This window comes from Centrocercus urophasianus, unplaced genomic scaffold (assembly GCF_019232065.1).
Source record: "Centrocercus urophasianus isolate 14NV4802_14NV808 unplaced genomic scaffold, USGS_Curo_1.0 seq_19, whole genome shotgun sequence".
Lineage (NCBI taxonomy): Eukaryota > Metazoa > Chordata > Aves > Galliformes > Phasianidae > Centrocercus > Centrocercus urophasianus.
The window spans coordinates 8,234,462-8,247,046 of record NW_024884744.1 but is presented as its reverse complement, the minus strand read 5'-3'; the positions used below and the strand labels follow the sequence as shown (position 1 = coordinate 8,247,046).

At 42.1% G+C, this 12,585-nt stretch overlaps 1 protein-coding gene across 1 annotated transcript; it reads right to left on the bottom strand.

Annotated features, from left to right (window-relative positions):
• Positions 1 to 3,870: 3,870 nt before the first annotated feature.
• On the bottom strand, positions 3,871 to 12,374 carry LOC122161340 (cytochrome P450 2J2-like). The gene is made up of 9 exons (XM_042820711.1): positions 12,189 to 12,374; positions 11,304 to 11,466; positions 10,617 to 10,766; positions 9,424 to 9,584; positions 8,231 to 8,407; positions 7,196 to 7,337; positions 5,655 to 5,842; positions 4,839 to 4,980; positions 3,871 to 4,049 (listed from the first exon to the last, which is right to left on the bottom strand). Exons 1-9 carry the CDS (start codon positions 12,357 to 12,359, stop codon positions 3,871 to 3,873), a joined length of 1,473 nt encoding a protein of 490 aa, XP_042676645.1. The 5' UTR covers positions 12,360 to 12,374.
• Positions 12,375 to 12,585: the final 211 nt, after the last annotated feature.

Genomic DNA, 12,585 nt, shown 5'->3' with positions numbered 1-12,585 from the left:
ATGTTTGTTTGGGAGCTTCCTCAGTGCATTGCATTCCTGTATGTGGGAGACCATAAATACAGAGTGAATATGGACCTCTTATCTTGATCGGAGGAACGTGGTCACAGTGAATTACAGCACCATACCCAGTAATCAAGAAAGCGTGGTGATGCATTGGCACAGGCTGCCCAGGGAAGCGGTGGAGTCACCATCCCTGGAGGCGTTCCAGAACCATGGAGACGTGGCACTGAGGGACACAGTTAGTGGTGTGGTGGGGGTGGGTTGGGGTTGGACTTGGTGATCTTAGTGGTCTTTTCTAACCTTAATGATTCTATGATTGTGTTCTATGATTCACCAGTGCTCTGTTATACCAAAATCTCCAAGAAACCTATTGAATGCATCATATCACAGCATTTGAATCCGTGCATTTGTGTGCAGCAGCTCCTTCCCATCCTGAACCAGACTCATGTTGATGGCAGATGAACACATAATGAGCTACAGTGCACCCGAGTGAAACTTGTACCTTTACAGCTGGCTCTTGCCAAACTGGTTCCAGCAAAGCAGGCACTGCTCTGTGCAAGGGACCTTTGCTGCCCTCTGCCTGGCTCCTCAGAGGATGCGCTGTCAAAATATTAAAATCAGACTTTTTTTTCAGGATTTCAAATAACACCTCAGAATTTTCTTAATGAAATATTTCTGCTTTTTCCTGCTACATCTTTTATTCAAGAAAATCTGAATAAAATATTTTAGCTCTGGACATCAAATTGGAATGCTCTGGCTTTTCAGCAACTCAAAGCACTGCAAAATGCTCCATAGATGAGAAAGCATTTCTCTGCTGCAGTTTACTGATCTGTGAGAACTGTGATGCTCAAGAAAGATCTCCACAGAAACTCCACAGAGAAAACTAGCAATCCTGATGGACAGATGTTAGAACAGGGTCACCCTCACCTCTCTAACTATCTGACATTAAAAGAACTAAGGAGAAATACCAGTGTTATCACAGCTTTCACACAAGCATGAAAGTAATAAATCCAAATAAAAAGGTGTTACTTTTAGGCTTCCATGAATCACGACGAGTTTGGGAATGTTTCTCACCTTGCTGCATGCAACAATTTGGGATCTGATAGCTTCAAGAAATTGGGCTGCACGAGGCTTGGGGTTTGTGCTAACTACCAAGGTCTTTGATTAAATGCTGAATAGAACTAGATATAGAAATAAATCCCACTCAGTTTGTACTTTCCATTTGACAGTGTGCCATCCATTCCCAGTATTCCCAGTTTTCCATTAAGTTTTGCAAAGCTTCAGTCTCCTCACTTTTCCCTGGATTCTTTCTGAGATTGTGTCACAGCCACGTTAAAGAGCAGTACACTACATTAATGCCTTTTCTCCTAAAACCAGACCTCTAGCCACACCATCAGTGAAAACATTAAATAAACATTATATCACGTTAAGTCAACATTATTTGGTGATTACAGATTTTTCTGTTGCCCTCCCAGTCTTACCATATGATTCTTTTTGCCAGGACATTCTGAGGGGTGCCATCAGGCTGATTTATACCTCTGCAACTTCTCCTACCTCCCGAAGACAAACAAACGTTTGACCTTTTCACATCCTCCACAGGTTCTCACAGACAGGTGCTAATTGCTCTGAGGTTGGTACTGCTCCCTCAGTGCCCTGGGATGAATCAGCCTCGCCAATGTGAAAACATCACATCAATCCTGTTATTTTCTAACTTCTTCTCCCTAATCTAGACAGAAATCTTCCATGAACGTCCCTGACGTTAAATGTATTTGCCTCTGGATCAACACTACCATTTTCATTAATGAAGAAAAAAAAAATACAGAGGTATTAAATTGTCCATCTCCCAAAGCCTTCACGATATCCTACAGTTCTAAGGGACCACCACTTTCTTTGGTCTTCATTCATTGTCACATTTTGCAGTTGATCCAGAAGGAAGCAAGCACTGCTCCAAGGCAAGTTTAACAGGCAGACAACTAGAAAAGAAATAACTGCAGTTACTAAAGATATACTCACTCCTCCCATCTCCTTGCTGCTTTATCAGTCTTCCAACTGATAATGGGAAAAAAAAAAAAAAAATGATTGTTCTAATTCTAATGCTCTCTTCCCAGAAAGGCTTTAATTTTTTTCCTCACCTTTCTCCTTTCCTTAGAATTCCTATTTTCTCACCCTCACTGGTAAAAAGAGGACTGCAACATCTCTGCAGTGACCCATTTTTCTCAACCTCTTACCTCTGAGAAAGTGGTTCGTCTGATGTTGAGTGCCCTCTCCTGGGCACCTGTGCACTAAGGAGCTGTAATGCCCGGTGAGCGCCTCCTGCCCCAGACAGCACAGCTGCGTGCAGATACCCCACTCACACACTCTGGAATGCCCTGTGCCCAGCCAAGCAGTAGCTGTGCCCGTTGCTTTGGGCTGTGCCATTTCATGTCCATCTCAGCCTATTTCTGAAATTTCTCTTTTGAAAGCAAATCTGGGGGAGCGCATGGCCATCAGCAGTGACAGCATCGCACAGCACTGACATGAATGCTCGCAATGCTATTGCTGTTTTATGCTTCATTTTGAAGAAGCAGTGACAGCCCCAGTGCCCCTAGATCACAGCAAAGTTTTCTTCTTTGCCTTATCTATCCACACAGACATGAATGCAAATCCATAGAGACTTTGACATCAGTTTTTAACGGGGCACACAGATTTCGGTCATATGAAATGTCAGAATGTGGTCTTCTATATTTCACCAGTGTTATTCTGCCACTTAATTTAATAACAGCTAAATATCAAGTGCTGTTAGAAAGTGCCTTTCTATTTTGATGCGATGTCCTGTCAGCAACTGAACAAGAAATAATGAGACAGATCTTAATTTGTGATGCACGGTAGACTGCCTCAACTCATTTCCAACACGCAGTGACGGCGTCTGGTGATGACTGATTCAGCACGTGGTCATCTGTTCCCTGCTCTATCCTCCCACACTGAAGTAAGATTAAGAAAGGGCAGGTTCATTTACAAGTCTTTTTTCAGACAATATAAACAAAACCGGGCTTTTCAAGATATGTGGAGTCGTGGCACTGAGGAACATGGTTAGTAGGCATGGTGGGGTGGGTTGAGGATGAACTGGATGGACCGGATGGCCTTTTCCAACCTATGATCCTGTGAAATTTTTACTCAACAATTTTTTTTTCTCCTTTTCTGCTATTACTACAGACTCTTCATTCAGACTTGACTAGTCTTTTGTGTCTGTAGCAGGCTTCTTTAGCTTCAGGTACACCACTGAACTTCTGAGGCAATTACAAAGCACTTTTGGTTTTTGTATATATTATTTTCAGTTTACCATCAGCTCTAATTTCTAAATCTAGAAATTCACAGTGAACTGTAAATAAACCATAAACGAAAAGAATTGCTAATATTCCTCCTTCATGTCTTTTATTATCACCAACAAAAAGTTGACTGAAACATGAGTGATGGCAATAATATAAAGAGGCAGAATTTCTCACTCATGGTTTTCCAAACTATATTGCTTTTGACAGTAGAATGGCTCAGCAATAATGACTTAAGTTATGAATACTGCAGTCAATGTTATCATTTGTTCAGCAGATATTGTCTCTAAATCTGCCAGGCTAGAAAGCATCTGCATGATGTCTTCATGGCTGAGTACGATGATGGGCTCCAGATCCAAAGAGTAAGTTCAGAAACTGAGATCACCTTCAAGAGCACGTAACAGGGTTTGAAAAAAAAATCCTCTAATATAGACAGAAGGGACTTTCTGAGCAGCAGGGGAAAAAGTAATATGGTCACGAGACCATGTGGTTGGTATAGATGGTCTCGAGACCATATGTTCACAAAAGTAAGATGGCTGTGCAGGTGGTCTGTGATGGCCGCAGCCTAGCGTGGGATGGCACAAACCTTGTAGGGGTGGGGCTGCAGCGTGCCCCCAAAAATGGGCTCCGTGTTGATGGTCGTCACTCCCTCAGGGAGCCGGAAGGTGAATGCCCGTAGCAGGTTGGCGAAGAAAATGAAGAGCTCAGTCCTTGCCAGATGCTCCCCCAGACACACCCGGTGCCCTGCGGGAGGAAGAGGGCGATGATGGTGAGTGCATCACTCTGACCTCGGAAGCAGATAAATTCATTGTCGTGTAATTGAGCATAACCACTGTGGGACACCGTTAGTTGCATGGTGGGGATGGGCTGCTGGTTGGACCTGATGATCTTTGTGGTCTTTTCCAACCTCAGTGCTTGTATAAAACCAGGGTATTTTTGCTAAATCTAGAGTTTCCGTAGGACTTAAGCCAAACAATGACACAAAATGTTCTGTAGTTCTGCCTTCATTAAGAAGCCTCTCTCCAGTTGTGGGCCATTGAGCACCCCTTCTGCTTTGAATTTTGCTTCACTTACATCAAAGATCTTACTTTTATCTGACCGACAACTTGAAATGAATTTGTTTAATCATATAAGTGAAGAATAAAGAATTGTTCTTCCTGGAAGATATCATGCTCCAGTTTTCTATGCATTAAGCATCAGTGTAAGTGTTTGAAAGTGCTTTCCAAATGTATGCCTGGAGTTGAAATGTTGCCACAAATGAACAACCATCATCATTAGCAGAGAATTTCCTTCCGAAAATAGGGCAAGCTGTATATATACATTTGCCAGTATGCCTCTGATTTTCCAGCTATTATTTGTTCAGTAGAACAGATGCTTACAATTGGATTGGGAAATGTTACCAGAAATAATTTTAATTTTATCACTGTTTTTCACAGAGTGGATTAAAATAGATGACCAGTAGGTCTTTAAGAGATGTCTTACTTCTACAGCCCCAGCCCAACCCACTGACGTTTGTGGAGTCAGTAAATTTACCTATTGAGAATGGCAAGAAGGCTTCTTGGCTCACAAAGTTTCCATCCTTATCCAAGAAATGACCAGGGTTGAACTGTCGAGGTGTTTCCCAGTGCTCTGGGTCATACAACGAAGAAGCAATATTTGGAAGAACAATGCTGCCCTGAAAGGAGAGAAACATTAATTCTGGCTGATCATCTTCTCTTAGCAGCCAGAAGCTGAGAGGTGAGACCAGTGTTGGACACTGCTTGATTTCAGTGTTCAGCGTTATGGCTTGGTAAGTTTGTTTCCCCAGCAGGAAGTGAAGAACTAGGAGGAATGGATTGTGACTTTGATTTAAAACAGCAGTACAAGCCTGAGAATAGAAGCTGCCGTGTCAATAGAAACTAACATTATTTATACCATTTTCACTTCTCACATTAAAAGTTTCTGTCATTCAGTGTCTTTGACAAAAGCAAGTTGCAAACCTTACTGCTTTTCCCTTGATATTTTTCAGTCTTCTCGTGGACAAAAATTCCGTTCAAATTCATCCTACTGCTGCATCAACAGGAAATCAATCATGGTATCCCACAGGATCAATCTCCAAGATTTTGCTTTTGGCTAAAATCTCATCTTCCACCCTTTGGCATCTTCCACTACTGATGACCCTCTTCCAAGAGCTGCATCACTCATCACAACCACAGAAATGGTTCCTTGTCCTCTTTCTTATTGAAACTCTGACCTAGAGGTACCCAACCCCAGTTCTGTTGAGGAGAAAGCCTTGGTACAAGTAGATTTCAATCCACAGTTTGTTCTACTGATAGAGCAAAGGCCTGTAGCAGCTGTGATAAACGGTACCTTTTTGAGGGGAAACCCCAGCAATGTTGTGTTCCTCACACACACCCTGGGCATGCCAATGGAGATAATGTTGCTGAAGCGCTGGATCTCATGAATCACAGCGTTGGTATAGGGCAGTTCTCTCCGATGCTCATAGCAGATGGTCTGGGAAGGACCCAAAACAGCATCCAGCTCCTTCTGCACTTTCTCTATGGAGAAATATTCATCATTTCAGGTGGGAAAATACATCACCATATTCAAAGACATTTTCCATTTAGAACTACTATGACAGCAACAAAACTAAAACAAAAATATAGGCCAATTTTATGAAGGGAATCAGTGAGGTGTTCCAACAGTTTGAACGTGTAGGAATTCTACTGGGTCTGACACTATTTGATGCTAAATTAAGAAAAGACATTTGCTGCTCAGAATTTTAGAACTAAGCACTGCCTTACGCTTCAGTGCAAGCAAACTGATTTATCATTGAGTTTTCTTTTGGCGAAGTGCCGTGGGCACTTACAGCCATTTACAACCAATATGGTCAGAGCTGTCTGGAACTCAAGTGAGGTGAATCTGTACATGATAAGCCTAGTTCCTATTAAAAGAACATGGGTCTTATGCAGGACGTGTTAAATGAAGTAATGGCAGCTTCTTCCAACAAAAAAAAAGACACCAATTGCTGGGGACAGACATACTGGTGTCTGTTCATTACAAGAGTCTGGATGAAACGTATGACTCAAGAAGCTGGGCATGGATCATCCTGCACACACCCTGCTTTCCCAAGTATGTGCAGGGTGTTATATTTAGATAAGAAAAATTATTTAGGTGAGTCAGAGCTTTCGTAACCTTAATTACAGGGTGATAATAACCATGCAGTAACACGAGATTAAGTAGACCTTATTGTCTGACAGCTACACGCTAAGCAATTTTTTCTTATCTTCATCTCTTTCATCCATTTAAATTTCTCTTCTTCTCTGGGTATTTGCACATGTTCTGCTATCTAACAATGGCTTCTCTGTTATCCAGCATAAGAAAGGATTCTCTGTTTTTCATTTAGTGCTCTGTGTCAGTGACTGATATTTAAAAGATAGACTTAAAAATAAACTACTATAATGTACATAGACATAGCAGATAAACCATCAAATTCTCCTCCCAACTGGAATAATGTTTGCTGCAAGAAACTCAAATGCACCATAGAGTTAGTTTAACCTCAGATTAAATTGACACTCTGATACCTTGGGCTGAGAAATGGACGAACAGACAAAAAATAGAAGCTGCCAATTGCCCTTCAGCTGGTTAGCTTTACTCCTCTGACCCACAGAGCACACACAAGAGCAGCGCTCCCTATAGCCCCCAGCACTCCTACTGGATCAACACAAAACCAAACTGAGATTCCCAAAAAGTGGCATCCCTGCTATCACACATCAGTTTATGGTGTATTATTTTCAGCCATCAGTCACGTTTACTGCTGTCTAAGACAGAACCCAAGTCAAGATCCATTAAATCGTGATGTCCGTGCTGTTCTATTGCATCAGAGATATATGTGATCCACTTCCTCTTACCTTGGACATCTGGATAAGCCACCATACAGAGCAGGCCCCAGTTCAAAGTAGTGCTTGTTGTCTCTGATCCACCTAAGAAGAGGTCATTTATAGAATAAACCATGTTTTCTTCATTGTATGTAGACTTGGGTTCATTTCCAGACTGCAAAAAGAAAAAAAATAGAGGTTTATTATGTATATGCCAAAATCATGAAGGAACATCGTTACGTTTTTGGAGAATTCATTACCAACGTTTAGGGAGGATATACCTTCTTTTGCCAATGGAGCAGTATGGAAAGTGGGAAGGATATTTTTCTCTATTGCAATATCATATCTTTTAATATTCCCCTTACATGTCGACTACAGACAGCTCTATTTTTTTTAATAAGCAAACTTGGATGATTTCCACCCAGCAGCATCCCAGAGGAGCTCACTAAAACAATTTCTGGTCCACCAATGTTCAGGTTTTCATAAATCTTAAAATAGTACTGGAAGACTTAAGAAATACTTAAATGTTTTAGAAGGCCAGATGTGTTAAAGGTGTGAAAATAAAGCAAGAGGATCCAAGGAACTAAATGTTAGGCTGACATCCATCCTGGACTATATATACGAATATATAGAACATTGCACTCTGACTCTCCAATCCCTTTCCAGCTCTCTTGTGGTCTTCTTCTAAATTCAGCTTTCTTTCACTTAGGCCACAAATAAGTCCTTAACTGAGAAAAATTGCAGCACATTAACTGCTCTTTAATGAGAGAATTGCAAGACCGTGTGGCATGTCAATAAGGTGTTCAGGAACTGTGGAGTTGTGGCACTTGAGAACAGGGTTTGGTGGGCATGGCGGGGATGGGCTGCTGGTTGGACTTGGTGATCTTGGAGGCCTTTTCCAACCTCAACGTTCTAGGATTCTAGGATTTAGCAAGTCTCAGATTACTGGATCGCAATGAAATGACCGTGATGGGTAAGAAATGGTGATAAAAAGGCAAAAGAATGGATGATTGAACATCTTTCACTTAACAACCCGTTAGTGTATGACCAAGCAGAACACACACTTACTTTTTCAATGTGAGCTAGATAAAAGTCAATGAAATCCTGCGGTTCATCTGGTATCTCTCTCTCCTTGTGCTTTCTGATCTCCCTCCTTGTAAAAGAGCTCAGAATGTCATAGCAAGACAATGCTTTCTTATGAGGACCAGGGAGACGGCACATCAGCCAGGGGAAGATTTCATACAGCTGTGGGAGTGATATACAAGAGGTACCACAAAGTCTCCATCACTATGAAATGCACTTAGACCTACTTTGAAAAGAAGTTAATATCAATATTAGCACATGGAGATTTTTTTCATAATTAATAAAGTATTCTGGGGATGAGTACATTCATGTTTTCGAGTTGTGAAACGGTATACAGCATAATTTCCAGCTGCATTAATGGTGAGACGCAGAGCTGCACTGACCTTCAAGCTCAGTCAAAATCCAAATTAGAGCAATTATCATTAGAAAGAACTGTAGCCATTTAGTCAATTATTCAACCTGTCTTCAGTTGGAATGAACTGTACTCGGGCATTTTAAAAGCTAGACCCTGCCCTCCAGTGGAGAATGCCAGGAAACGAAGAAGCAAAGGCATTGCAAACTGTCCTTACCAGGGGGGTAAATGCAGTTGGTGAACCCCCCAAAAAGGCCACCTAGCAAAGGCTGGTGTACAAACTGGGTAGGTCCTCAAAGCACTCTGTACTGAAAGACCTCTGAAAGAGTCCTCAATAAAACCTGAAACAACTTCTACACAGATTTCTCTGTCTTCCTCTTACTGAGCTCATCTTGTATTCTGCTAATTACCCCTGGCTAAATTAGAGAGACTACACTAAATTAGCGAGACTAAATTAGAGAGATTGTGTCTATATTTGGGGTGGTGAATCACATTTTCAGACCTGACATTCAGCATTTATCACAATGCCCTATGCAGGCCATTTGTTGAGCAACTGAGTACCAAACACAACCCAGCAGCATTCCATCAGCTCATGCCTTGCTGCAAAGACCTAAGAGTAAACTACTTATTGTGAGGCAATGAGCACAAGCGATGAAGACTGGTATGTAGTGCATTACCATCCCATCTGAAGACAGTGTGGTGCCCAGTAGAGCTGCGTGGGACATTGCTCACCCATTTGAAACTGTTATGCCCAGCAGCCACCTCTCAAATCTGCATTTCCCACTTTCTGTGTTATTCAGCCAAAGACAAAACATCATTTACTTACATGGTGAAGAAGGCTGCCTCCAAATTTGAAGATATGCTCTGTGGCTCTGATCAGTTCATGGAAGGTTTCATCCCCTCTGGAGAAGCGATGTCCATAAACAACAGCACAAATTACATTGGAGACGGAATGGATGAGAGGATAATAAGGATCCAGAGGTTTCTCTGCAACCACAACAATAAACATCACCCTGAATGTCTCGTATTTTGTTTCATAGGTTACCTAAAGAACTTTCAAGCAAGCACTGCATTTCACAATTAGCAACCTTTTTACAAACTTGTAATCATCATCACTTAAGTTGGAAGAGACCCTAAAGGCCACCTGGCCCAAGTTCCTGCACTGAACAGGGACACCTACAACTCCATCAGGGGCTCAGAGCCCCATTCAGCCTGACCTTGGGTCTCCAGAGATACCACCTCTCAGGGCAACCTGTAACAGTGCCTCATCACCTTCTTGTAAAAAACTTCCTTATAGCCAGCCTGAAACTCTTCTCTTTTGGTTTGAAACCATTTTGCCTCACCCTATCACAGCAGACCTTGCTGGAGTGTCCATCCCCCTCTTTCTCATAGCCCCTTTTACATACTAAAAAGCTGCCATCTGTATCCTACTGATTTTCTACAGCCAAGGTGCAATCAGTAAGAAAATTAATAAGAAAATAATTTCACAGCTCCAGAAAAAAGGGTGAACAAATGTATTTATGCCTGTACTGATGCAGCTGCCCAACATCCAAGGCACAAGGTTTGGTCACTTATTGTTCTGAGCTTCAGGAGTCATCTTCTTTTCTTGCACGTGGCCACAACTCCATCTTTCCTAGTTCTTAAGTCAAGAGACTGGGTTGGATTTAATTACTTCTAATTGACACAATGCTAGCCACAGCATGTCCTGGTTTACTGTGCTTTGCATAATGATCAGTATTGGGAAATTCAACACAAAAGCTGCTAACTGGGTTGATCAGGATAAAATGTTGTAATGAAAACAAAATTGTACTAACTGCCTCACAGAGTGCATGCAAATTGTGCTGCAGTGTTTAATTCTGAGCCTCCCACTGGGTCTGAAAAAGCACAGGACTGGGTTCTTTGTGTTTCCAATCCGTTCTACATCGATGCAGTACGACTCACGGAACAGAAGATTTTGTGTGATACACTAAAGACATCAGACCAATGACAGAAATGAATTGGTATTTGTCACAGAGATACCTTTCAAATTTGCAAAGAATTCCAGCAGGTGCTGGGCCTCTTCTTGCACTCGGTGCTCCAGACCTCTCTTCCCCAGGCCCAGGTTGCGGAGAGTCTTCAGTGCAAACCTCCTCTGCTGCTTCCATGTGTGACCGGTGGCCAACATAATCCCTGAGTCCATGAAAGAAAGAATTCTTTATCATGCTAACATTTACTACAGACTAAGGCATTCTTTCACCTGAAAGAACACTCCCATTCCTAAATATCAGTGTTGCTGCAAGTGGAGATGTAGAAGCCTTTTTTTGCAAGACGATTGCAGCTGTTTGAGACCTCAATGTATTACCATTACGATAGGCAAAGCCCTAAACAAATTTACAGACATACACCTATAATGCATTTTTTGTGCCAAATAAGAAAAACATAGAGCTGTGAAGTGGCTTAACTACAAACTTCACCGATGCTGAATCAAACTCAGATTGCTTAGCCAGGCTAGCTTCAGGCCTGAGATAATAACGATGGGAAGAAGAAAATCAGGAGCTTGGGAATTTCCATTGTGGTTGGGGAGCGTGGAACCTCTAGTGAGGTTGGAGGGTGTCATCCCTCATAGATAAACCCTGCCATGGTGGTGATGTTAGGGGTGGGTACCAGCTACAAAAGAGTTGCAGTTGTAAAGATAATAAAAAGTTTCTGTGCAAAAAATCATCACACCTTTTCCTTTGGCCATAGCTCTGAAGAAAGGAGACACCAGCCTCCCAGACACATCTTCAGGATGTGTGGTCATACCATCCTTCACTGCTTGGAATCCATTCAGCACGATCACTGGGGCCCATCCAAACCACAAGGTGAACACGTTGCCATAAGTTTTTGCCAACTGTAGATGGGAGAGAAGCCAGCAAAGCACAGCTGAAATCCCACACACCACAAACAAACAGAAGATGAACCTGTTTTTATGCTAATTACAGGACCAGCCCTAACCTGGAATGATGTTCTGCATCTTCTCCATGAGACTACAATTATCAGTGAGAAGGTATGAATGTCTTTTCCAGCATTCACTTCTGGAAACAGCTGAGTCTGCCAGCTATTCAGAGCCACAGGTTTATGCCAACAGGCATCAAGTGGATTTTATTTGTATACAAACCAAGGCTCTGTTCACGGGAGTCTCATCGTCTGCTGTTCACATGATAGAGGATATTTTCCATCCAAAAGACATTTTCCAGAATGTATATCAAGAGGGATTCCTCCATTAACAGAAGTTTTGAGGGTCTTTGTGGATCCCATCGATACCACGAGCACATGCACACACGGCAGATCTTCAGTGTCTGTTTACTGGTGAAGTTAGAGAACAGTGCTCAGAGAGCGAAAACCTCGTGCTGTGAAAGTCACTCTTTAAAGTGCATTTCTGTTCCCTGACTTCAAATCTGATATGTTCTCCCCAAAGGTGTTTATCCTAAAGGATATTAAGTTTCACATGAGTTTGTCAAACTCAGGGTTAAAAGGGCAGAGGTTGAAGCGTTGGTTTTCACACACACATAACACGAGAAACAGCAAATTACAAAGACTTCTAAGACGTTAGGATTATCTGAAAGTAAATACCTTCATGAGGCAGTCACGATTGATCTGGAAGTTCAGCTGCAGCAAGGTGCCAAGAACGGGGAGAGGGACCGGTCCAGGAGGAAGGCATCTCCGTGCTCGTTGCAACTTTAAAAACTGCATAACCAAAAGGAAGACCACCAGTGCTATCATAACTTGATTTATGGACAACATTGCTGCTGCTTTTACTGGATTCTCGCTATTGAAAACAGCCTATTGAAGCTATGAAGGCTGGTTGCTCAACCAGTTGTTTTTTTTCGTAAGAGTTTAAATTTCACATAATAACTATTTATTCCACGCCCCTAACCCTCCCTCCTCATTATCAACCACTCTGTTCCTGACCCACCCATCACATTTTCATGATAAAGCATGTTTAGGTGCATGTCCTTCTCCTCTTCAT